General features: G+C 35.0%; 2 protein-coding genes across 6 annotated transcripts; both read left to right on the forward strand.

Annotated features, from left to right (window-relative positions):
* The first annotated feature begins 1,318 nt into the window (after positions 1-1,318).
* On the forward strand, positions 1,319-7,506 carry LOC117104161 (E3 ubiquitin-protein ligase rnf146-like). 4 transcript variants are annotated; one of them, XM_033244857.1, is made up of 3 exons: positions 1,319-1,424; positions 3,375-3,475; positions 5,848-7,506. In XM_033244857.1, exon 3 carries the CDS (start codon positions 5,855-5,857, stop codon positions 7,244-7,246), a length of 1,392 nt encoding a protein of 463 aa, XP_033100748.1. In that variant the 5' UTR covers positions 1,319-1,424; positions 3,375-3,475; positions 5,848-5,854; the 3' UTR covers positions 7,247-7,506. The 4 variants fall into 4 exon arrangements, with proteins under 4 accessions (XP_033100748.1, XP_033100749.1, XP_033100747.1 ...); XM_033244858.1 differs by lacking the exon at positions 1,319-1,424 and adding an exon at positions 2,725-2,748; XM_033244856.1 differs by lacking the exons at positions 1,319-1,424; positions 3,375-3,475 and adding an exon at positions 4,949-5,070 and having other exon boundaries at positions 5,848-7,260; positions 7,359-7,506.
* A 2,489-nt stretch (positions 7,507-9,995) lies between these two features.
* On the forward strand, positions 9,996-20,755 carry LOC117104150 (stathmin-like). Of its 2 annotated transcripts, XM_033244843.1 has the most exons (5): positions 9,996-10,123; positions 12,665-12,754; positions 14,498-14,658; positions 15,788-15,979; positions 19,055-20,755. In XM_033244843.1, the coding sequence occupies exons 2-5, from the start codon at positions 12,736-12,738 to the stop codon at positions 19,127-19,129; spliced, it is 447 nt and encodes a 148-aa protein (XP_033100734.1). In that variant the 5' UTR covers positions 9,996-10,123; positions 12,665-12,735; the 3' UTR covers positions 19,130-20,755. The 2 variants fall into 2 exon arrangements, with proteins under 2 accessions (XP_033100734.1, XP_033100735.1); XM_033244844.1 differs by lacking the exon at positions 12,665-12,754 and having other exon boundaries at positions 10,010-10,123.
* Positions 20,756-23,244: the final 2,489 nt, after the last annotated feature.

The raw sequence follows: 23,244 nt of genomic DNA on the forward strand, positions 1-23,244 counted from the left end.
AACTGTCTGTAACACAGAAATACACGACACCGGCAATCTTTTTTTTTTTACCACAAACCATTTTAGAATGGAATAAGCTTGATCCCGCAACTATTATCATAACTTCACTCCAGCTTTTTAAATATATCATATACATAACCTTTATCTTACATTATTTTTATGTCAGGTCAAGATTTACGCTTCATCTTGGCATTTGTAATCACTAATCCACTAATTAGTTTTAAATATAACAAAAACGGGCTCCAGTGCAGGATGATTGCCTTGCATTTTAATGGTAAGCCAGGAGGGACGGATACAACGTTTCTTTCTGATCATTTTGCAAATGTGAGTCCGGAGTATACTTAGTTAAGGTACTTTTAAGTGTCCTAAAATCCACCTGATCGAATCTAGTAGAGACACAGAGCCTTGTTGGGGATTAGTGAAAGTGTAATGGTCATACATTCTGGGATTCTTTTAACAAATATGAATTTATGATATTTATTTATTTATTTATTTACTGCATTGTAACGTGCAGAAATATCTATAAAATAATCTAAAAAAAATAAAGAATATTGAGAACTAATTGGTCAAGTCATATGTTTTATTCGTTGAGGGCATGTTGGGCATTCCATGAGTCTCTGATAAAGTATTGACAACAACAATATAACTATTGATCATCCATATCTGCTTGCAGTAAAGTAAATCTAAAACGTAGTCATGAAGAATGATCACTGACGTGATAAAAAAAAAAACAATAGTTGATCAACCACTGCATCTGTTTTTAATTCATAAATATTAGGAGAGTATACATACAATTCCCATCATTAAAAAATCATAATAGTGCCTGATTGAGTAGCAGTGAATATAAAACGATCAATTTTGAAGACGCGTCAACGCAAGATATCATTCGATAATATTTATGCTTCAATATATTATCTATAGACATTAATCAACAATACTTTATCGCACCACCATGGAAAACGTAAGTAGGCCTAAATAGATACTTATTTAAATAGTCCTACTTCATATTTAGTAGGCCTACTGCACGGTAATATCACCGAAAAATAGATAAAATGACATTTGAATGACCAACAAAGACAACTGAAGACAATAGTTCGTCATTAGAAGTTATTTAGTATAACTTTATTCGAAAAATTAATCTCAAAATCGAGTTGCCGTCCCTGGCGTTGTCAGTGATGTTATATGATTTGTGTGCGATTTTTACCAATTAACCCCTAAGTAAAAAATAGTTGAGCCATGTAGTACAGTACCTCGCAAATCAACCCAAAAACCCGGTAGTTTGTTAATTGTTTATTGGTAGCGTCCCTTCGCTGCCAAAAAATAGTTTTTTGGCAGTTGCGTCCCCGGTGAAATCGTGAGGGCATGGTGAAGGCTGGTTACGATTTAATGGCACATAGATTGAATATCTTCATTCATCTGGCCATGTAAGTCAGTGGCGTATTTAGATGTCTTTAAATGGGGTGGGGGATGATTGGGGGCACTAAGATGAAGTGAGGGGACTCGATGATCAGTTGAGCATGGACCTATTAATATTAGGAAGAGGTTACGTTACAATTAACAAACTACCGGGTTTTTGGGTTGATTTGCGAGGTACTACATGGCTCAACTATTTTTTACTTATTCGCACGGTAGACCTAGCCAATCAGCATTTAAGGTTTCATGACTCATAAGAGCTAATTCGCACGGTAGTGCGAATTGTCGAAAAAGAATGTATTCGCACGGTAGAATGTTGTAGATAGAAATAATACTGTATGATAATTTATTTCACGGCATATACCGTATGAGTTGGGAACAGCACAGACAGTCCATTCGATAACCCTAACTGAAGTACAATAGGTCCTAGCTTAGCATTGTGTCTGCAGACCTTTTACTCTTTTCTTAAGCTATCCTTGAGAAATTGCCATGAAAAAAGCCTTTGTGGAGTATGTACTGGTATTATAGTCCCCTATCATAGGGGCCTAGTAGTGATATTGATTTTTGTTCCATTCAAAAATATTAAATGGGGAAAAGAAAATTAATTACTTAGCACCAATCATGATGGGAATTGGAACAGAGGAGGATGAGAGGATGCCTAACTAATGCAAAGTTACTCGATTTTATGTGCAGTTTTAATAGGGTTTTAATATTGTTGGCTGCAGTGTGCTGCACTTAGCCCACCTGTAGACTCGCACATCTCTAAAAGTCTCTCCTAATCCCTCTCTACCATAATAAATCCTGGATCTACCACCGAATATATGTACTATATTGTACTGGAAAATAAGATTTATATTGATGTACATTCTTCACTGCCTTTTGGACCTTTTCCAATGTGTGGGAGTGTTTTCGAAATGCTACTGGATACATTGATTGTAGGCCTAATTATATACACAAACCATATAGCGCTCGGAGACCATGGGAGCTGTGATAAATTGTCGAAGATTGTTGTATATACAGTCAGTACTCTACAACAAGGTTATTTTCGTCCTGAAATTTCTTTAATGAAATCAACAAATGAATTGTACATAGTCACTAAATGCATGACCGACCTTCATTGACATCAGGCTTTCATGGCTGCTTTTGTGATTGTGAACACTGCCAGAAGCCAAACAAAGAAGAAAGCTTTTATTGGCGCGGTTAGACGTCATGAAACGTCAAATGCTGATTGGCTAGGTCTACCGTGCGAATAAGACTCATAAGAGCTTATTCGCACGGTCTACCGTGCGAATAATAATAGGTCCATGAGTTGAGGGCGCTAATTCGCAAAATAAGGTAATTTTAGGTGATTTTTAACTACTTGACCGTGATTTTTTTAGGGGAGGGGGGTTAGTAATTTTCGGGGAGGGGGAAGTAGATACGCCACTGACTTAAGTACAGTTTCATGCTTATATTTTACACATTTTTATAGCTTATGGTGATATCAATTTAATAATTAGACAAAGACCCTGCAAGTCTACCCATACACTTAAATTAGTGTAGAAAACTAGATTGTGATTATTCACCGGACGTGCCGTCTTGATCAAAAATAATGACGTCGGTACGATGTTTCTTTAAAAAAAATAACAATTACGATGAATATTCTCAGAATTCTAAAATGCACGGAACTATAATTAGTATTTCATTCATATACAAATAGTAAATAGGAAGAAAGTATTATCGTGCATGATAAAACGTTCCCAACGTCAACACAATGAGAGAGGGTACGTAGCGTCCCGATTGTCATGTGCACGTCGTGAAATCAGGAAGTGATTGAAGATAATTCGTACGTGCCGTCTTGATCCAAATTAGTGACGCCGCCAATAGTTGATAGTAAATGACAGTACAATGAATATCCACATAATTGTTGAATGCAGGGACCTATCTCTAGTAATTAAGTATGTATTTTTTTTATTGCACAGGATTTACTGATTATTTTTGGAATTAGAGGTTTAGAGGTTTATAAAAGGATACTGTTGTGTGATTAATCCTGGTGGTTTCTAAAGACGGAGTCGACGTTAAGGTAAGTAAAACTCGAAAAAAAAAATTGTTCCAAAGGCATGTTTGCATACATTTTTATATCATTTGAAACATCTTCCTTGAATCTATCATACTGTGTATGATGATGGTGATCAGGCATACACATTTCAAGAAAAATACAAAAACAGCGTGGTGATTAACCCTGGTGTGGTTAATCCTGGTGCTTTCTAAGACGGCGACGTTAAGGTATGTAAAACTCGAAAAAAAAAAAAAAACTGTTTCAAAGGCATGTTTGCATACATTTTTATATCATATCTTACTTGAATCTATTATACTGTGCATGATGATGGTGATCAGGCATACAGATTTCAAGAAAAATACAGAAAACAGCGTGGTGTCCCTGTGCAATTTCACATACGTGAAAAAATAGATAAAACGACAGTTTAATGACCAACAAAGACAACTGAAGACAATAGTTCGTCATTAGAAGTTACTTAGTATAACTTTATTCGACAAATTAATCTCAAAATGGAGTTGCCGTCCCCGGCGTTGTCATTGACGTCGTATGATTTGTGTGCGATTTTTACCAATTAACCCCTAAGTAAAAAATATTTAAGCCTGTAATACCTTGCAAATCAACCCAGAAACCCGGTAGTTTGTTGATTGTTTATTGGCAGCGTCCCTTCGCTGCCAAAAATAGTTTTTGGCAGTTGCGTCCCCGGTGACATGGGCATGGTGCAGGATGGTTATGATTTGGTGGCACATCGATTGAGTATTTTCATTCATCTGGCCATGTAAGTCAGTAGTGGGTTGAATATTAATGACAATCCTCGAAGGCAATCGGCCAGACAAATGACCAGAGCTCGGGCAGCTGTGCCAGAATTAATTCCTCCACCAAGATGTGTATAAGAGACAGGCCCCCGACGCCACTATATATTCTTTAATCTTGCCCTTATTTGACGGCTACTGACTGCTATGCCAGGCCCAGCCAGTGGATTATTATGGTACAAAAACTCTTACACGACAATAGGATCAGTTATTAAATATTTAGACAGCATCGAATTAAACATCTATACATGTATCTACTGTATATATAATTGCTCACATTAACACCTGTTCAGCATGAATGATGTCAAATGAGCCTAATGTTAAATGAGAATGTTGAATTATAGGGCACCTAATGTCGATTGAGCAGTACAAAATTAAAATGAGATTAAAATTGAGCAATAGAACACACGAGAACTGGTTGATTATTGGCAATACAGGATACTAAATGAGATAAACATATTAATGTCGATTGAGAAATACGAACTATCAAAAGAAAATAACGTAATGTCAATTGGGCAATACAGAATACAAGATGACCACTACCAGGGAACAGTGAAATTACTGTTCCCTGCCACTACACAGTACAGCAAGCAGGACGATTCTGCGTTGAAGCATGGAGGAAATAATAATTTTATTTCCTCCATGGTTGAAGGAAGGCACCAATGACGTTCCATTAGCGATCGTCTTGTTTCGGCGGTTACGTATAGAGGGCGACAAGTTAATTGGTAATGTGAGCGATTCCTCTGTCTTTTTGTGGTGTTTTGTAGAAATCGAAGTGTCAAAGCAGTTATCAAATTTTCTGGTTTTACGGTAAATATGTTGGTATATAAAATGCCCATTTGCTATATTGATATCAGATTAAATTGACCCTTTTATGTACTAATCCGTTATGGTTTTGTTTTGCTCTCTGTGATATATTTGCTTACCTACCAATCCATGGGCCTAGCCTAGAAAACAGCCTACTACAAAGCCAGGCTACCCATTCTAGCAGGGCCTCAAAGCCTGTGTGTAGTGAGACTAGAGTCTAGCTAGGCCTAACAACAACCTAGTAACAACAACTCCCTGATTCTACTGACTGTTTTGTACACTGCACAGACTGTCACTTGCTGGAGATGTACTTTATCAATATCACCCTATAGCCCTACATAGTAGTAGCACCGAGGATATGGTGTTCTTGGAGGACTTAACCAGCCCTCTCTGTTAGTCTCTTTTATTTCTAAATTCCGCTGCAGTGTCTGTGTCTCCAAGCCCAGAATTGGGAGGTGGTGGGGGATGATGGGCATAGCAGAGGTTGAGTTGGGCGTGTGTTTTGATAAATAATGAGGGGTGCTAGGTTACAAAATATTAAGTGATACTACTACGTGATTTTTAACTACTTGACCGCAATTTTTCAGCTTCTGACATTTTCTATGATTGCATTGTATATTTCTGAATCTCATTTTGTTATAAGTTAAACAGTAATTAATTGATAATTATAAAACTATTATCTTACAAAACAAGATCTTATTTTTGTTTTTTAGCCATTGAATAATATTAAATGAACATTGAAATGTAAACAGTACAATGCTTTTTCTTTATCATTCATAGTATCAGAATGACAGCAAAATTGGAAGCTTTTTCTTCAGACAACATATTGGAATGCTCAGTGTGTCTTCAAACATGTATCTACCCAGTGGAATTGCCTTGTCGTCATATCTTCTGTTTCTTGTGCGTGAAGGGTGCTGCCAACAGGAGCAAACGCTGTGCATTGTGCCGTAAGGAGATTCCTGTAGACTATTTTAACCACCCAAGACTAGTAAAAATTAGCAAGGAACTACAAGGTAATGAAAATGAGGAAACTGCACATGTAGAAAAGTATACATGGTATTACGAGGGCAGAAATGGTTGGTGGCAGTATGATGAAAGGACAAATGAAGAGTTAGAAAAAGGCTATGCAGAAGAAAAAGAGTCTATTGAAATTCTCATTGCTGGCTTCCTCTATATTATTGACTTTGAAAATATGGTGCAAATGCGTCGCAACGATCCAACACGACAGAGAATTATTAAACGTGACTTGATATGTGCCCCTAAAAAGGGAGTTGCTGGTTTGAAGATGCAAAAAACGGTAAAAGTTGAACAGAAACGTAGCTCCTGTGATGGTGGGGATGATGGCGGCTCAGACACAACTCCAACGGTAAGCAAGTCGAACTCTGATGTTTCAACAGATCCCATATATGCCAGCTCACTAGAATTCACAAATTCAGATGGGGCACCAGAATATTCAACCATCAGTAACCCTGCCAATGAACTTAGTTCCCACACCTTCCACCCTGTTAGTACCAATACACCTCATAATTATGTCAACTCAGATGGGGATTATCCACAACCAGACTGGGATCAGTCAAGTTATCAAACTAATTCCAGTGGGTATACTAGCATGGTATCAACTCGTAGTAGCATGAGTGAATCACTCTCAAGTGATAATCCTGATTTACTGTATGAGAACCTGAGATCGGAAATAGCAGGATCAGCCCCACAGAACAATATTGCACAGCTTGCCAACCCTGATGCTTCATCTACCAATACTAGTCAACCCAGCAGAAAGATCTCTAGGAATGCTAAAAAGAGATCAGGACGTATGTTTAGCAATGATGAACAAGTGGAACTGCCAACACCCTCAGTTTACGACTCTGTTAAAATGGCGCCGGCAAGCTACTTAAATGACAGAAAAGCCGAGCCTTTGCCTACCCCCATGAATTTTGTTGGACAAATGAGTGGGTTGAATATTAATGACAATCCTCGAAGGCAATCGGCCAGACAAATGACCAGAGCTCGGGCAGCTGTGCCAGAATTAATTCCTCCACCACTGCCAAAGAGAACAAATTCACTTACTTCCACAAACCCCCAGAAGGTACAGGAAGATGGAACTGAGAGTACGCACGGGCCTGGTCGAGCTGTAAGACAAAACCAGAGGAAAGACTCTAAACCAAATGTAACACATGTGTAATCGAACACATTCAAAACAATGGCATAATTTTTTTTTTTTTTTTTTTTTTTTTTTTTTTTTTTTGTGACGTAGTCCCTCATTTTGTCATCTAAAGTATTTGGAATTAAAAGAGAAGAGGGATATACAGCAATGACAATATCCAAGTTGATTATGTACCCATTGTGGATTTAATGGTGGTAAAAAGAACCAGTATCTGTAGTAAATAGGAATAGAAACAGCATTTATCACAATGTGCAATGGTATGCAACAGTGGTAATAGGTACGTGTATAAGAGACAGGAGCAAACGCTGTGCATTGTGCCGTAAGGAGATTCCTGTAGACTATTTTAACCACCCAAGACTAGTAAAACTCACATTATTTGCATAAATATGTAATAGTGTGGACTTAGCTCCCATGTCTACAGTCTCCCTGTCTACAATCTAAAGTGCCCTTTCACACTCGATCTGAAATTTCCCTATTCTCCACTTTCCCATCTACAATCTAAATATAATACCTTTTCACATTTTGTTTGGTGTATTCTGTGGTTGACAAGAGTGGCAAGTTGTTGATGCCCCTTTTCATAAATGTTTTGATCTTCATTGTGACATACTGTAATAATAAAAGTTTATATCCATGCAGAGATTTATTAATCACAACTGCAAATGTTTGATGTTTGTGTTTATATGATCAGGTTTGCATGCAAGTTTGAGAGAGATTCATAAAATAAATAACACTCATCCAAGCAAACTGAAAGTCCTTGCTGTGTCTACTTGGGAAACTCGATCATCATTATAGTTAATTATTATCTTACCGTATATTCTTGCGATAAGACGACCCCCGATTTTGAGAAGATTTTTTGACGATTTTTGTATGTCGGCCATATATCAGTAAGACGACTCCCTGTTTCACCGTCGGAATTCCTACATTTTGCTGTTTTTTTTATGGTCTCAATACATCTAGCTGGCTAAAACCGGAGCCAAATGTAGGGTTAAACTTCTAAAAATTAACCATTTTATGAGCTTTTAAGTTCGTCAAAATCTTATTTTCACGCATATACGTTCATCATAGGCCCACTACAAGTACCAGTTAGTATCTCAGTAGTAAATTCGCGTGTTACGGACAATCTGCACATAAGGCGAACATGATTTAATTAATAAAAAATGTGTTGCGCGTATAAGACGACCCCCAGTTTTTCGATCGTAATGGTACGCTTCTTCCCGCCTAAATACAGAGACTACATGGTATTGCATTACCCGACTGATGAAAACATGCACTATCAAACATTCTGGATAGCCTTGCACCAATACTCTTAAACCAGCAGCAACTATTCCGAACACTGGCCTAACCTATATTTTACACCCATCCTATGTGTTTCATATTCTGTTGAAAATCGCAACCGAATGGCCTGTGGGCTGAGAGATTGCATAGAAAATTTTTAAAACACAATCAAAAGCCATCGTGTTCTATTATCGTAAAAGGATCTTTCATTTCCAATGGACAGTTCTGATCTACGCCTTGGATTGAGATCCCACAAAAGGACACCATTAACGTAATCAATTACACACGCACGTGTTGTGGGACAAATACGACGTTTCCTGGCCTTGTCTAGTTTGGTCAGTTGTAAAGATCGACACTCTGTAAAGGGTCATAGACTGAACCCACGGGGTCACCGCTACAGTAGGCCTATACAGAGTAAACTGTTAAGTAGAAATAGAAATTAGCTCATAAAAGATCTTGATAAAAAAAAAAAAAAAAAAAAAATTAATAGCAAATATTAATCGTTCAAAAACTCCCCCAATATACTAGGCTTAATGGTTTATATAAGATGTACCTGGACCAAAAGAGTTCGAGGACCAAGGATTATAATGGTTAAATCAGCACAACTAAAACACTAAGCAAAATTTCATCTATGAAAATTCAGAATTTCGAAATTAAAATGTTTTCGCTCAACACTGCGATGCTATAACCATGTTATAACTAAATTGTAATTCCACCCTAATAAATGAACAAAACTTAAAGCATAAGACAAGTTAATACATCTGTGTAAAAAAAAACAAGCAGTAAATTGTAATGTATTCAAGCATAGAGCAAAGAAACTCTATGCTCTATGATTCGATTCAACTAATCAATCTTGGCAAAGAAAAGCGAACAGTAATTGCCTGTTCCGCCCAACCTGTAAAGACAATGACAAAAACCAGGCATGTCAAATTGAACAAAGAAAATGACAGAGGAAAGTAACTTACAACTGAACAAATAAAATATGTCTGAAAAAGAACAACAGAATATTTAACAATACTGTAAACACTAAAAGTTCAAAAATACAATATAATAACACAACAAAATACAGAATAACAAGTATTAAGATTATACCGACATTAAATAAGAGCACTGTAATACGAATTATAAAAATGAAAATATAAAGAGCAAATACTACAATCAACAACGTAAGCTCTTTTTTGTTATATATATAAATAATACAGTATTCAGGCTTGTATGTATTCGATAGGCCTACATATATATATATTTATTAAATATTTTGCATAATAGTGATTATTTTTTTAATTGAATTACTGTAAATTAAATGATTAAATTGAAGCTGTCAGGGATGGAAAAGACAGATCTTTCCAGTAAATGACGTGCGACCAATTTGGTGCGACGGTTGATGTCGATTACAGTATTCTATAACGATAGTAAAGAACGAAATGGCGCCCTCATAAATAATTCGATAGCTCACCTTTTCACCAATCAGAATGCTATGCAATTTCTACATAATTTGAATAATTACTTCATTCGCGCATGGCAAACAGCTAGTGTTCCACCCATGTTCGTCGTCACACGCATGTTCTCTTTGCATTCTCTGTGTGGAACAGGTTGAAAGACAGCAAGAGTAAGAAAAGGGTATGTTTTAGGCCTATATTATTGTATTTTTAATTGCTTTTGACTTTAAAATAATCGGAATCTTGTCAGTATATATGCCTATTGACTTTGGTAGTACATTCGGGACAAAATATAATCATGAATAGTTATTTTACATATAAGACTATTTTGAAAATGTGGGCAAGGCTGGGGAGGTTTCTGTTTTTAAATTTTGTTGTGAACCGTGCCTGGGTCATGATATCAATTGTCTGTTTTCCCCTTGAGGCTCCCTGAGCAATATTCAAGTCAACAGTTTCAAGTTACTTTACATCAATGAAACATATGTATATATGATATAGCCTAGGGCCTATAAGAAAGTAGGGTGTAGGTTGCATATTAGGGTGGTCCTCCTAGGCTTCTAAGCCTAAGATAGATTATCTTTGCCTAGGCGTAGCCTAAGTAGTAGGCTTAGTAGTAGGCGTACTACTATGGACCTAGCTAGAGTAGGGCCATGTACATGTAGTATGTGGGCTAGCCTAGTCCATAGTAACAGTTTTATAATCTAGGCCTGTCTTCGTGTAAATTAATTTGATATATTTTCATGAATTGTTAATAAATTATTAATATTCAGTAATTTTTCTTTTCTGTGGGTGTTATTTATACTAAATTTATAGGCCTATCTGAAAGTCTATTTACTTACTGTATTCTTTATACTAAATTAAAAATAAATAAATAAATGTGGTTTTGGTACAAATTGGATTTATTACAGTACAACAAAAATGTGGTTGAGCATAGGCTAGTATGAAAAGAAATGGTTTTGTTTTGATTGATAGTAGCCATATTGATGCATATGGAAATGTTGTATCATTTGCTCTCCAAGGTTGCCTTAGCCATTGGAGAAAACTGGATTTTCTCACAAAAGTACATTTTAGGTACAAAATCTATGACTTTCTTGTAATCGCCCAAGTGGATTATGTTGTAAAAAATATTAATCTACCAATTCGTGAGAAAGAAATGAAAAAAATCTTTACAGTTTAGTTTCAAGAAATTTGAGGTTTTTGGCTGTTCCGAGCTTGTTTCTTACTCCCTCACTCACAGACTATTTCTTGGTTCGAGTTGGCCCAAGTGGATTCATAAAGGGAATATAGTAAGCTTGATAAAAAACTTAATATGATTGGTTGGGTAGTTTTATCGGAAAATAAGAAAAATATAAAAACCATCCAAACCACAATTGGCTCTCATGGGGTAAACAAATCTCTCAAGCGTGATAGTCCGATTCACTGGTATGACGTGTCGTACTTCTGTTTGCTTGACTTGTGGTCGCAGTGTTTGACGTCTTTCTTCATGTAATTTGGCTGAATTTAGTTAACAGTTGCATTTTTGGTGCGCTTTTATTACCTTTATTAAAAGAACAAATGTCCTAAGACAAGATACTTGCAGTAACTAGGCTATATATCTGCAAAAAAGTGCAATTTATAGTCTGGACCTTTTTAAAATTTCCATAGGGGTGTAGCCTAGGATTCAAAGCCAATCCCGCAAACACGAAAGTGTGGACTAGGGGCAGAGAAATTTCAACATTATGTTCACTTATTTATAGCAGGACATAATTAAAGGGACACATTTCTGTCTGTGAAATGGTAGGAAATTGGATTGGAAAATTCTTTTAATGCATTAGCCAACACCTCCTTTGAACCCCAATGAATTTGGCTGTTTTTTGTCTACAGCCAAAAAAAAAATCAATGTTTGTGAAAATAAAAGTATACACTTGTTTGTGCTGTTATAATTTATACTCTACTGTAAAGTTTTGATGATCTGGTAACTTATTTACCAACAAAGTAATTAAAAGGAAATGAATGAATTTGTAAAAACAACAGGGTCCTATAGTAAATTTTGTATTCAGTGGGTTTGCAGCCAATGCAATATGTCTAGTTAGTTAAATGGTTGGATGATGTTAATATCCATTTGATAATGGACAGGCCTTAGTTACTGATCTGCTAATGATGACCTATTCCCTAATGATCCATGCTTATAATAATTTTTGCTAATTAGCTTTTTAAATTCCTAAAAATAAATACAGATTGTAAAATGTTATAGTTTACTGTATTTATAATAATTCATTCTTAAGCCTATACACTCACTTCTTACTGTAGTTTAGACTATTTCAAATGAGATGCTACTAGTCTATATATTCAAATACTGTATAATCTAAAGCCTGGAGTAATTTCACCTATTTATGGTTACTTTGTAAGGCCTAGATATTGTTCCGGCCCGTAGTCAGGTTCTTTCAAGGGGGTTTTTCTGGGCGTAAGGTCCACGGTCAAAGCCCCGGTGGGGTCGGCGAAACCCCAAAGCAAGGGGATTTTTGTGCTTTATTTGTCTAAATAATGCTATAAAAGCAGATATGTTTGAAAAGGTCTTTGTCTGGGTGGCTCTGCAGTGCATTAGTTGGGTTGGAGGACTTTAGTATTTGGGAAATTTGAAAAGGGGGGGGGGTTTGCCAGAAAAGAGTGGGTTTGCTAGAAAGGCCCCCCCCCCCCGATACGGGCCTGTTGTTACTGACATAGTGTTCATTGTCTTCCACAGATCAGTCCTTACTGGTGAATAGTGCCTTATATATATTATTCTATAGAGCAAAGTTTTCAACCAGAATTTACATGAACAACATGCCTTCTGGTAAGTCATGGAATGTTTTTATCACAGAAAAAAAAAAAAATTAGTTGTCACAAGTTGTCAGTGCATGAAAGCAATGATGATGATTATCTGTATGGTTTTGTTCTTAATGCAATATCATTCAAGCAAATTTAGCAGATTTGAGTTGTGAATGATTTATTACACTACATTGGCCATCAGGTTATGGCGGGAGCCTATTTTATACCAAATTGCTAAAAGATAACATTTTCTGAGTAAAATCAGTGTTGAATATTATGTTGGATATATACTAATAAAACAGATTTAAGTATAATTTACTGTAGCATGAAAAAAATAACCTCTTTTACTCTATAAAAAGACTTTTAAAAACCCCATTTGGTGAGCTACAGCAATATTTAACTCGTTCGTTTGAAAGACATTGAATATTGGATGCAAGGAGTGGCAAGCGACTGTTCGTACGGCATATGATTATCTTCATCATTATGACTAATGTCGGTGGTTAAAGTAATGGACGTATGGAAAACCAATATTTCTTCTCTTAATATGTGTGTTGTGAGGCATGTAGCAGGTGGTATACTGAATGCGATTCTGTCTGCCGTTATCATAGTCATAGCACACTGTCTCAATCATCTTGAAAAAGGTCAACATCAAAATCTTAATCCTGAAAGAATAAAGTACATTATTCTCTTTGTTGCTAGCTAGAAATTTTAATATTCACCTCAGAATATAATGAAATCTAATTTACAGAGGATGTGAGTGGGTGAACAGGCATTTTAAATTAGGAGTACTACAGAAAAGTATCACAGTTTCTACAATACGATTAGTAACATTGTACTGTAAGCATTTCTCCAGTTAATAAATTGTTGAAACAATGATTTTAAAATAAATGTGCATTAAATAGGAAATTATAAAATCCAATCATATGTCTGGGCAATGAACAAATAACCTACTCAGGTTGGGAGCTGAGTATTAAAAAAAATATGTTAATTTAAAAAAAACGATAAATTAGACATCACCATCGCTACTCAGTAGTATTCTGTTAGGCTAAAATTTAATTTAATTTCTTTTCTGCGATGCACTCTGCTACAACCTACTCGCACCATTTGGCCTTTCACATAGTGTAATTTGTGTCAATTCCAAGATTTGTGTGTCATGCTGTACATAGAGTATGACATGCTGTACACGCAGTACAAGTAGCAATTAAAGGCTTGTTTTTGTATAATAAATTTAATGATGATTATGATAATGTGATGATAATGCCATGTTGATCAATACTGAGAGGATCTGACGAGTAGTGGCAGTTAATGACAAACCATAATGAGTTCATGAGCATTATTTTTCTGTGTATCCGGTAATTACTGTTATAGACAGGCCTGACCTGCTTATTCTAAAATTCAGTCAATTTGATGGATAGCTTCTCATTAACAGTTGCGCTGTATATAGCCTACTTGTAGTTGTTGTGGCTTGATGTTGTGATGCTTACCTATAGCTTTAGGCGTTGGGATTTATCAGTTTGTATTCTGTATGCCCAAAAGCCAGGTAAAAATATTTTTAGTGTAGTGCCTTGCTCAAGTATTTCTGCTGTGTTCCAATTTAGTATTATTTCTCTCAATACAAATAAAGCCAGCAGATTTTGAGATAGCAAAGGGCACAGATGCAAAATACTAACATGATTAACTAGATCCATGTATAAGTACAGGTACTGTACATTTTATTTTTATTCTGTAAACCCAAATCTAATTAAATTTCCATCGCTTTCTTGTGCAGAAACTAAGACGTCTAATGGAGGAGTTGCTTTTGTTTTGGATTTGGAGCCTGGCAAAGAAGTGCCTAACACTAGCAAAATGCCCTCACCCCCTAAGAGCAAGAGTGAACATTCATTGGATGAAATAAACAGCAAGTTAGCTGCGGCAGAAGAACGAAGGAAGGTATGTTTAACACAGTCTTATTTTTCAGTTAGCGGTAGTTTTTATAGTTATTTTTTGAAAAAAATAGATCAATGTGCTTTTGTTATTTGTTTACATGTCAGTTTAGTGATGAAATAATTCCTTGTGGTCTGATAGAAGCTAAAATAAAACCGCCAAACTAGTCCAATCATGTAATTAGTTGGACCATTAACAAATCATTAGAGGGTGGTTTGTTTCTATTGAACCATTCTGCTCAGCTCCATCCCTGGTATATTTGTCTTAAGTTCCCACAAAAGTATTGTAGTTGTATAAACAGGAGTGTTTATAAGACATATTTTAGGTCCCCTTCTGATTGGTCGGTTGTTTGTTTGAGTGACTCCGGAAGAGTCCATTTTATAAGACAACTGTTGGCCTTTGTTGATAAAATAAACTTTGTCCTTTACTACTGCAGCAATAGTAATTTCTCCAGCCATGGGGAAAAGAAATAGATTCAATTGCAATTACCTAATATTTGCTTGTGCCTTTAAAGGTTAGTTTACTATTGTACAGGAATTCAAAAATATTTACCTTTGGCTCAAATTATAATTGTAGGCATATTTTCTGCTATAAATATTGGAAATTGCAAGATGCTTTGCTGGGAGCAGTGTGTAGAGCTGAGAGCACGGGAGCATTCTTGTTTTTGTTTTTATTTATTACACGTACAGTACTGTATATTGCAAATTTTCTAAAATTAAATGTATGTTTTTAGTAGTTTACTTTGACTTTCCTTGTTTACTTTGTGAATACTTAACTGGATAAGCCGACTAATTGCGTATACTCTCCCAAAAGAGAGCACCCCTTGAAACAGCATTTTTAATTATTACCAGTAAATATTACTAATTAACATGTATCACATTTAAATAATAGATATAATATGTTTATTATTTACTGGTATAAATATTTTACACCTATTAAGTATCACAATAATTTGTTCACAACTTTTAAAATCTAATTTATACTGTCAATGGAAACTGTTTCTCACTGAAGAATGTGGCAAATTTATTAAGAAAAATAAGTATAAATATATGATGCATTAAACAAAGAAAACATTTGGTTTGTATTTTAAGTTGAACATTCCAAATAGGACCAACTGAAATTTCTTTTACCACAGTCTATGGAAAGTAGTCTATTAGAAAAACTGGCCAAAGAGAACGAGCAGATATTGCAGGTTCAGTCGAAAGTAAAGGAACAGAATAACAACTTCATGAAGTCTACCAAAGAAAAGATTGATGCTGACATGGGGAAGTTCGAGGAAAATTACAAAGCATTGGAGGAGGAGCGTAAGCAGAAGGCAAAAGAAAAGGTATTGTATGCATTAAGTGGTTTCTATTTCCAACTAAATCACTTGCAAGGTTTTTTTCACAAGTATTTGGAGAAATACCGAGTATACAGCTGTATAATAACATGTCACGTTGTTCCTAATCCTAAGCAGTTTGTTTTCATTACCAATACCGTATGGAATGATTGAGTCAAGAGTTTTGATAACTGTCATTTAGAAATATGATTAGCATTAGCATAGTGAGGTGTAATGTACTTTATATGACAGAACACATACGCAGTCTTGAAGACGATGAGTCATTAGGAGTAGTTTACATTGCATAAGGCTCTCACCGTGCACTGCTGCAGCAAATTGGATTATTTTATGTGGTGATTGGTGGAATCATTAGGTATTCGTGTTCTACCATGAATGTATTATTGATCAAGCTTACAGTTGCCGTGCATTCAAATGAAAGTGCGTGCTTATGGTGTGATTCCAAAATTTCTGCATGATATATTTCTGCATGAATCATCATGATTAAGTATGCTCTCTAACAGGTTATTAAGATGCTATGCTTTAATACTCAAATTAACATAAAATGACTAATTCTAGTTTCTTTAGGTTTAGCTGGGCTGTGTACAGTAAAGCATTTGCTTTGTTTTTTTTGTTTGAATCATTTAATGCATAATATTCGTATATAATTAAATTTGGTAATTTTATAATTAAAATTTTGTTTGAAATAATATTTGGTATTTATAAAACATCTTAAATTTGCCTTGATGGTTGCAAATTGCTGTTCTAAACAATAGTACTTATAGTAAAAACCATAATTCAGAGACTTGGTGTTCATACAGTGAAAATGATGATATAATTATTATTTTAAGACGTTAAAATTTTAAAGTTTTCGACGGATTATATTACATGCTTTTCCCAACATTACGTGCTTCTCTCAACATTTTATGGGAATGCTAGAATGAGTATTTTTACAATTTAGCATCTACTTTTACTTGTAAGTTATTTCTCGCTACCAGTGGGCAGTGTTTTTAAAACCATGACATTTTTTCCCCATACTTTTACACTTGTGGTACTGTTTGTCAAACACTGAATGTCATGCCCACTCCCATTTGCCAATCAGTGTTTGTTGACTAAAAGTTACTAAATTGCAAATTGTTGTTTCTTGATTATTTTGATTAAATGTTACTTGTTAACTTAATGCTCCTAGCCACAAATCATTTCACTATTAACAAGAATTAAATGCTATTATTACTTTTACTGGGGTGGATTGCTATTAACGGTCTTAACTTCTCGAATAAAGCCGACTTTATAACTTAGACGGTCTTACTAAAAGTTACTCTAATAAGACCATTGCTATAACTGTTTTCAGCACTTACTGTAGATAGCTTTGAGTATTGAAACGCAAACACGCACTTCCTGGTAACATAAAATTGAGGGCGCTGTTACGCTTGCTCAAAACAATAAACGTAGACCAGTTTTTACAGACACTAAGAAGCTGATGGAATATTCGTCGTTCGATTCTTATTCTTTGACGATCAGACATAGGTCTAGTACCTGTAGTGCCATGATGAAAATGATTTAAGACTGTTTTAAGCCTCCTCCAAGTAGGCTTTAAAATTTAAGACTGCTTACTAGTTAGATCGTGGTATAGCAATGGTCTATAATCATAGAACAGTAGTGATGTCACGATTAAAGCCTCCTAAGCGTTAAGACCGTCTAAAGACCGCTTATAGCAATCCACCCCTGGTGTATACAGTTACTGTAAGCAGCAGAGAGAGCCTGTGTTAACATAATTATAAACCATTCTATGTCTGTGTATTTTGATTTGGAATTGAATCCTCTCCCTGGTATTCTTAAAACAAACTTTAGTCGTAGTTCGAGCTAAAACTTAAAAATTACGTCATTTCGTATTCTTAAAACGAACTTCGACTAGCACTATGACTAAATTACGCGAACCTCACCTAAAATTAAGGCCAACTCAGACAGCGTCGGCCGACGCAGCCCGACCCGATTTATCGTCGGGGACAGTCTTAAGCCGTCGTGAGAATTATTAAACATGTTTAATATTCTACTACGCGACTGCCCCCGACGCACACCATCGCGTCTGCGTTCAACTCACACAGACCCGACGCGACAACAAATCGCGTCGGGCTGCGTCGGCCGACGCTGTCTGAGTTGGCCTTTATACCTCCGCAGGCCGAATTTTTTTAGTCAGCCTAGGGTCAGGCTAAATCGCCGACTTTAAATATTTACCCCAATGAAAACGTGCTTTTTGTAACTTACGATAAAGTGAAATGAATAAAAACGATTGTATAAGTAGGTCTGATGTATCTCCACGGTGTTAAGAAAAGGGACATTACGTTTAGCTTCCAAAAGGCGAAATTAGCATGTTTTGCTAGCCACATGCAACAATTCCTGATTTTCATGAAATCCTCTTGTGTTGCGGTCACGTAGATTCACCGTAAACAACAACAAAGATGGCGCCGCCCTCGCTCGACCTCAACTATAATAGTTCTTCAAAGAAAGCAAATTTTTAGTGACAGTTCAACTTCTCTATCGTTTGATGTTAACAACTAATATAATTATTATTATATAATATTAGTTAGGCGAATAATGGTCAATTATGAATTATGAGGAAATATGTTTTTGAAAGATAACGGCAATTTAATATTCTTCCGATCTCTAAAATTTCGTCTGCTATTAAAATTAGCTCTTTTTATTGGTTAGGTTGATAGTTGTTGCTTGCCAGTCGTCTTCAGCTGAATTACAACTAGGACTTGATTTAGTCGTAGTTAGAACTTCTACTACATTGTTTGTGAATACAAATTGAAGTTGCAACTAAGACTAAATGAAGTTCTAGTTTGAAGTTCGACTAAATTTCGTTTTAAGAATACGGGCGTCAGTCCATACAAACATAATTATATGGGAATGCTGAAATTAAATTTCCCCTGGCGGTGCATGTGATGGGAATAGTGGATGTGCTTTGTTTTAACAGTGCCCTGAAGCTGTATGGTACTTGTATTATACAAAAACCTTAATTTTTTTAGATATACTTGTCTCTAGTTGTTCCTTTCCTATAAAGAATAAATGTTGAATTCATTACAGAATGAACGCATTGAGAAAGTACGAGAACGCAAGAAAGAGATTGGCTCTGGTGATGGAAGTGAAGCGGCCTCCTAACAAGTAACCATTGAGACAGCATTATAAATGCAACATTAACAGCTGTATTAAGTGTTCAGACATTGAGTTTTGCATTCTTGTTTGTTTTTTTAATTCATACAAACTAACAGTTAATATAACTAGAGAATTTAAGGGAAATCCTGAAATCAGATCTAAAAATCATATTAAGAAGTCAAAATCATTTTGAGAGTAAATGATGTAATAACATTTTACATTCTAAACTTATTTCTCTGTGAAAAGCATCAAACATTGGTAAATAGAAAATGTAATGTATTCTTCCAAAAAGCTTGTTTATTAATCAATTTCATGTACAAGTATGCTTGATTCGATTGGCTACAAACTAGCATTTTAAATATTCTTCAAAATCTGCATTGCTCTGCAAGTGCTGTAGGCTTCTGCTTGTTCTTGGCTCTCTCAGACACAAGAAATGATAATCTGCGAGGAAGAGACCCAGCAGTAAAATTTGAATTAGACTGAATTGTAAGAATTGTAAGCTGCAAGAAATCCTCTTTAGGTATTACATAAATTGTGAATGTCCTTGTTAAACTTATGCACAGTCTAATCTACATCACATGTTTTCCATTATCTTTTTTGTTAACTGTATAAATGTGCATTATTTTCTGTATTTGATATAGATGCTAATGTGCATTACTATATACACAGGACAATATTGTTTGTAAAGTTGGTTTTTTTGGATAGAAGGCCTAATCGCCATGTCATGCAGCTCTTAAATTGGTGTTACAACACCACCCTGTCTGCTAATGTATGGCTGTAGTATGTGAAAGAATGTAACAACAAAGATCTAAATATTGTATATAGTTTCAGGTAACCATCATTAAGTGTCTAAAGTGTGCTACCAACCATCTGGAGAATATCCGTGTGTAGTAGTAGTTATTGTACAAAGTTCCTGGCTTATACCAAAATTCCTGTTTCATTCCATATCTAGACCAAACCCTCTCCATAGTGCAATACTGCTTCCACCTACAAAATATTCCTGTTGAAGCTGATTTCAAAACCACCACCATTCAAATTTTCAAAAGAGAAAAAAATCCTTTCACCTGTATAGTTAATTTGAGACGAAAGAATGGGCACAGGATAGTCAACCATAATTATATACTCTGTGCACTAATGTAGAATTCATTAATATCGGACTTAAATATTGAAATTTCCATATAAATTACTATTCTATTTGATATACATATTAGAGCTAAATATATAGTTGGAATTGTAGACTTTAAATATTAGTGGTTAATGTAGTTGAAATTAGAATTGAGTAATATTTTTAAGATATGATTGGTTTTTGTACAGATATACATTGTTTTTTATATATTTAATCTATATTACTTGCCAAAAAAAAAGATGCTTCCCTTTTCTTTCATTGCTTTAATTTTTTTCACTCTTATGAGTAAATTCCAGATTTTGATGAGCTGAAGATTGTATTTATGTTCTTTTTGTACAAATTTAAAGATTTCTATTTACTTCGCAATAAAGCGTGCATTAATGAAGTCCTTTTTTTCGTTGAGAATTCGGTTTGATTTTTTTTTTGTTTCGCTTACCCTTTGTAGTTTGTGAACTTCGTGTTGTAATGCAGTGTGTACCAAATAAATATACCAGCTTGCATACAAACCTGACTTGTGAATTTTCATCTTGTATTACCAAGAATACTTTGTCATACAATGTGAGAAAGCAACAGGGCCCGGATTTATCAAACTGTCAGCAAAAAAATTCTGAGTCGGATTGCTGAAAATGGTCCGTAGACAGCCATAATAGGCACTTTACGCAACAGGATGGGTGGACGGTTGTTTTGTGCTCATCAGAGCGTGAAGACAACAGTAAACAATAGGGCGCTTAACTGAATAGCCATTCTAGACGGTTCCCTGTCCTCTTGCATGAAGTGCCTAATGCCTAATATTTGACGGAAGATGTACAGAGATAAAGCATTTGCATATGCGCTAAGCTGTGAAACAGCTTTGGTGTTAATTATTAAACTTCAGTTAAAACCCCATATTTTTATTTTAATGTAAAAAGCACCTTTTCTCTGTAGTATTATACCTGTATTTATTAGTCCTTTATTTACTAATTTAGTACTTTTGCCTTGAGACAATTTATCAATTGTATAAAGTGCTATATAATACAACCACATTATATTTATAAGGATGACATACTTGACCCTTGTCCACAATGTTCCTACCTCTGTCCTATTTTAATCAACTTGCTAGCCTATGTTTTAAGCCTCCTAGTGTTCATAAATTATTCAGTCAGACAATATGTCTTCCTTTAATTTACGAGGATATGGATAAAGGCAATTTCTACTTTGCTTTCTAAAAAGTAAAAACCCACTTCTATGACCCCCATAGACCATTAAATTGGCTAATAATCAATTTAAGGATTCTTAGAGTAAAATATCTGTAGATACAGTATTTTTACCTTGTTTGTAGTTGGAAGTTAATGACCTAAAGTTGTATTCTTTTAAATGAGCTATTCAAAATTTAAATGAATTCTTGAGATTTTCCTATTATAATTTTTTGGCAGACTACATCTTAAAGTTTAGAAAAAAATTCAATTAAATGTGCATTTGTCCATCTAATAAATATAATAGCAAAAACGATGTTAGCACATAATACATGGCAGCAATGTGCTGTATTGGAGCCTGCTGACAGTTGCAGAATATATTGATGCACGTTGATAAGAGTTGTAGTCATGCATGTCCTATTACATGCCTGAATTAAAGTCAAACATCTAGGTGTGAATAGATGTACCATTTCACAAAATTTACAAGCTTTACTGAGACAAATGGACTTCATGGACTTGCAAATCATACAATTAGATGGCCTACCGGTTTTGTTTTTAACAAATTGGCTTTACAGCAACTGTGAACACCCTCCCCGGCCTCTTCCCTCGGTATTTCCCAAATTAACAGACTTAAAAACGGTGCTAGTATTTCTAGCAATTAATGTAAACATGATGATATACAGGAATTAATAAAAGCCTGTCCAGACATGTGACATGTCTATTAATAGTATACGGTAATGATAGTGTGGACAGGGCTTAAGAAAAAAATATTCCCGTCATTCTATTGTGAGCTGTGCATTTTGTACATGAGAAGTAAATGCCAATTCAGAAGTGAAGATTGAGTGAATGAGGACTATAATCCATATTTAAAACTAAATTAAGTTGATTATTAATGGCAAAAATATAATATACAATTAGGCCTACCAGAAAAATAATGCCACGTCTCAGGAATTTTCTTTTTTTTACAATTTTTTTTAAGAAACATGGTAATACATACAAATGCATACACCAACTAATTTCTGTTATTTTTGCATAAACAAAAAGGAAAAACTCTGCAAAAACTCTTCAGTGTCTACTTCCATTCTAGTATATAAATAATAGGATTAATGATGATTATTATTATTAATAATAAATTATAATTTATAATAACTATTAATAGTTCTTACCAGTAAAACACTAAATTAATGACTTACAGTAATAATGAATAATGCTTACTACATAAAAATGAGTAAAATTAAAATAGTTTTCTCAACTAAAATAATAAACAATAACTATAAATATTTAATAGCTAATGATAACAAAAATACAAATAGGCCTAGGCCTATGTATATAGCCTACATTTCTTGCTGGATTCAATTTCTACATGTCATCTACATCCGTTACTTGGAGGAGATTGAAAGAAACATTATTTAAAAATCTGTTTATTGTGGTCACCATCATCATTACTAGTCATGCACAATATCGCTGTGTGAGCTAGTGAGCTCTCGGGATGAATTGTTATAACAACAAGGAAATTAGTTTGAATTCAAATTGCAGAGAAAATTAAAGCAGGCTATATAAAGAATAACTAAACGACACTAATAGAAGTGCAAATTTTTAAAATATGGCACTTCTAGATGACCAGAAATGGCACTCTCGGACACGTTGCACACACCTACACTGATTTTGCAGAGTTCGATCATGGAGGAATATTCCTCCATGGTTTGATCAAGATGGTATGTAGGAGTGCTGGTAAAGATTGGAAGGGAAAACATAGGACAGGGAAGAGAGGTGTTCCATGTTTTCCTTTAAAAAAATAATTTCTGTGGAAAAAAAAAACCATG

The sequence above is a fragment of the Anneissia japonica genome, unplaced genomic scaffold, assembly GCF_011630105.1.
Source record: "Anneissia japonica isolate Jap-2015-1 unplaced genomic scaffold, ASM1163010v1 scaffold3531_len492141_cov184, whole genome shotgun sequence".
Lineage (NCBI taxonomy): Eukaryota > Metazoa > Echinodermata > Crinoidea > Comatulida > Comatulidae > Anneissia > Anneissia japonica.

What these genes read in the sequence shown, in the direction of transcription:
- LOC117104161 (XM_033244857.1), top strand. Translation starts at nt 5,855, where the DNA reads ATGACAGCAAAATTGGAAGCTTTTTCTTCAGACAACATATTGGAATGC.
- LOC117104150 (XM_033244843.1), top strand. An exon ending in CGGCAGAAGAACGAAGGAAG is followed by an intron (nt 14,659 to 15,787) that starts GTATGTTTAACA and finishes CTTTTACCACAG; the next exon opens with TCTATGGAAAGTAGTCTATT. An exon ending in AGCAGAAGGCAAAAGAAAAG is followed by an intron (nt 15,980 to 19,054) that starts GTATTGTATGCA and finishes AATTCATTACAG; the next exon opens with AATGAACGCATTGAGAAAGT.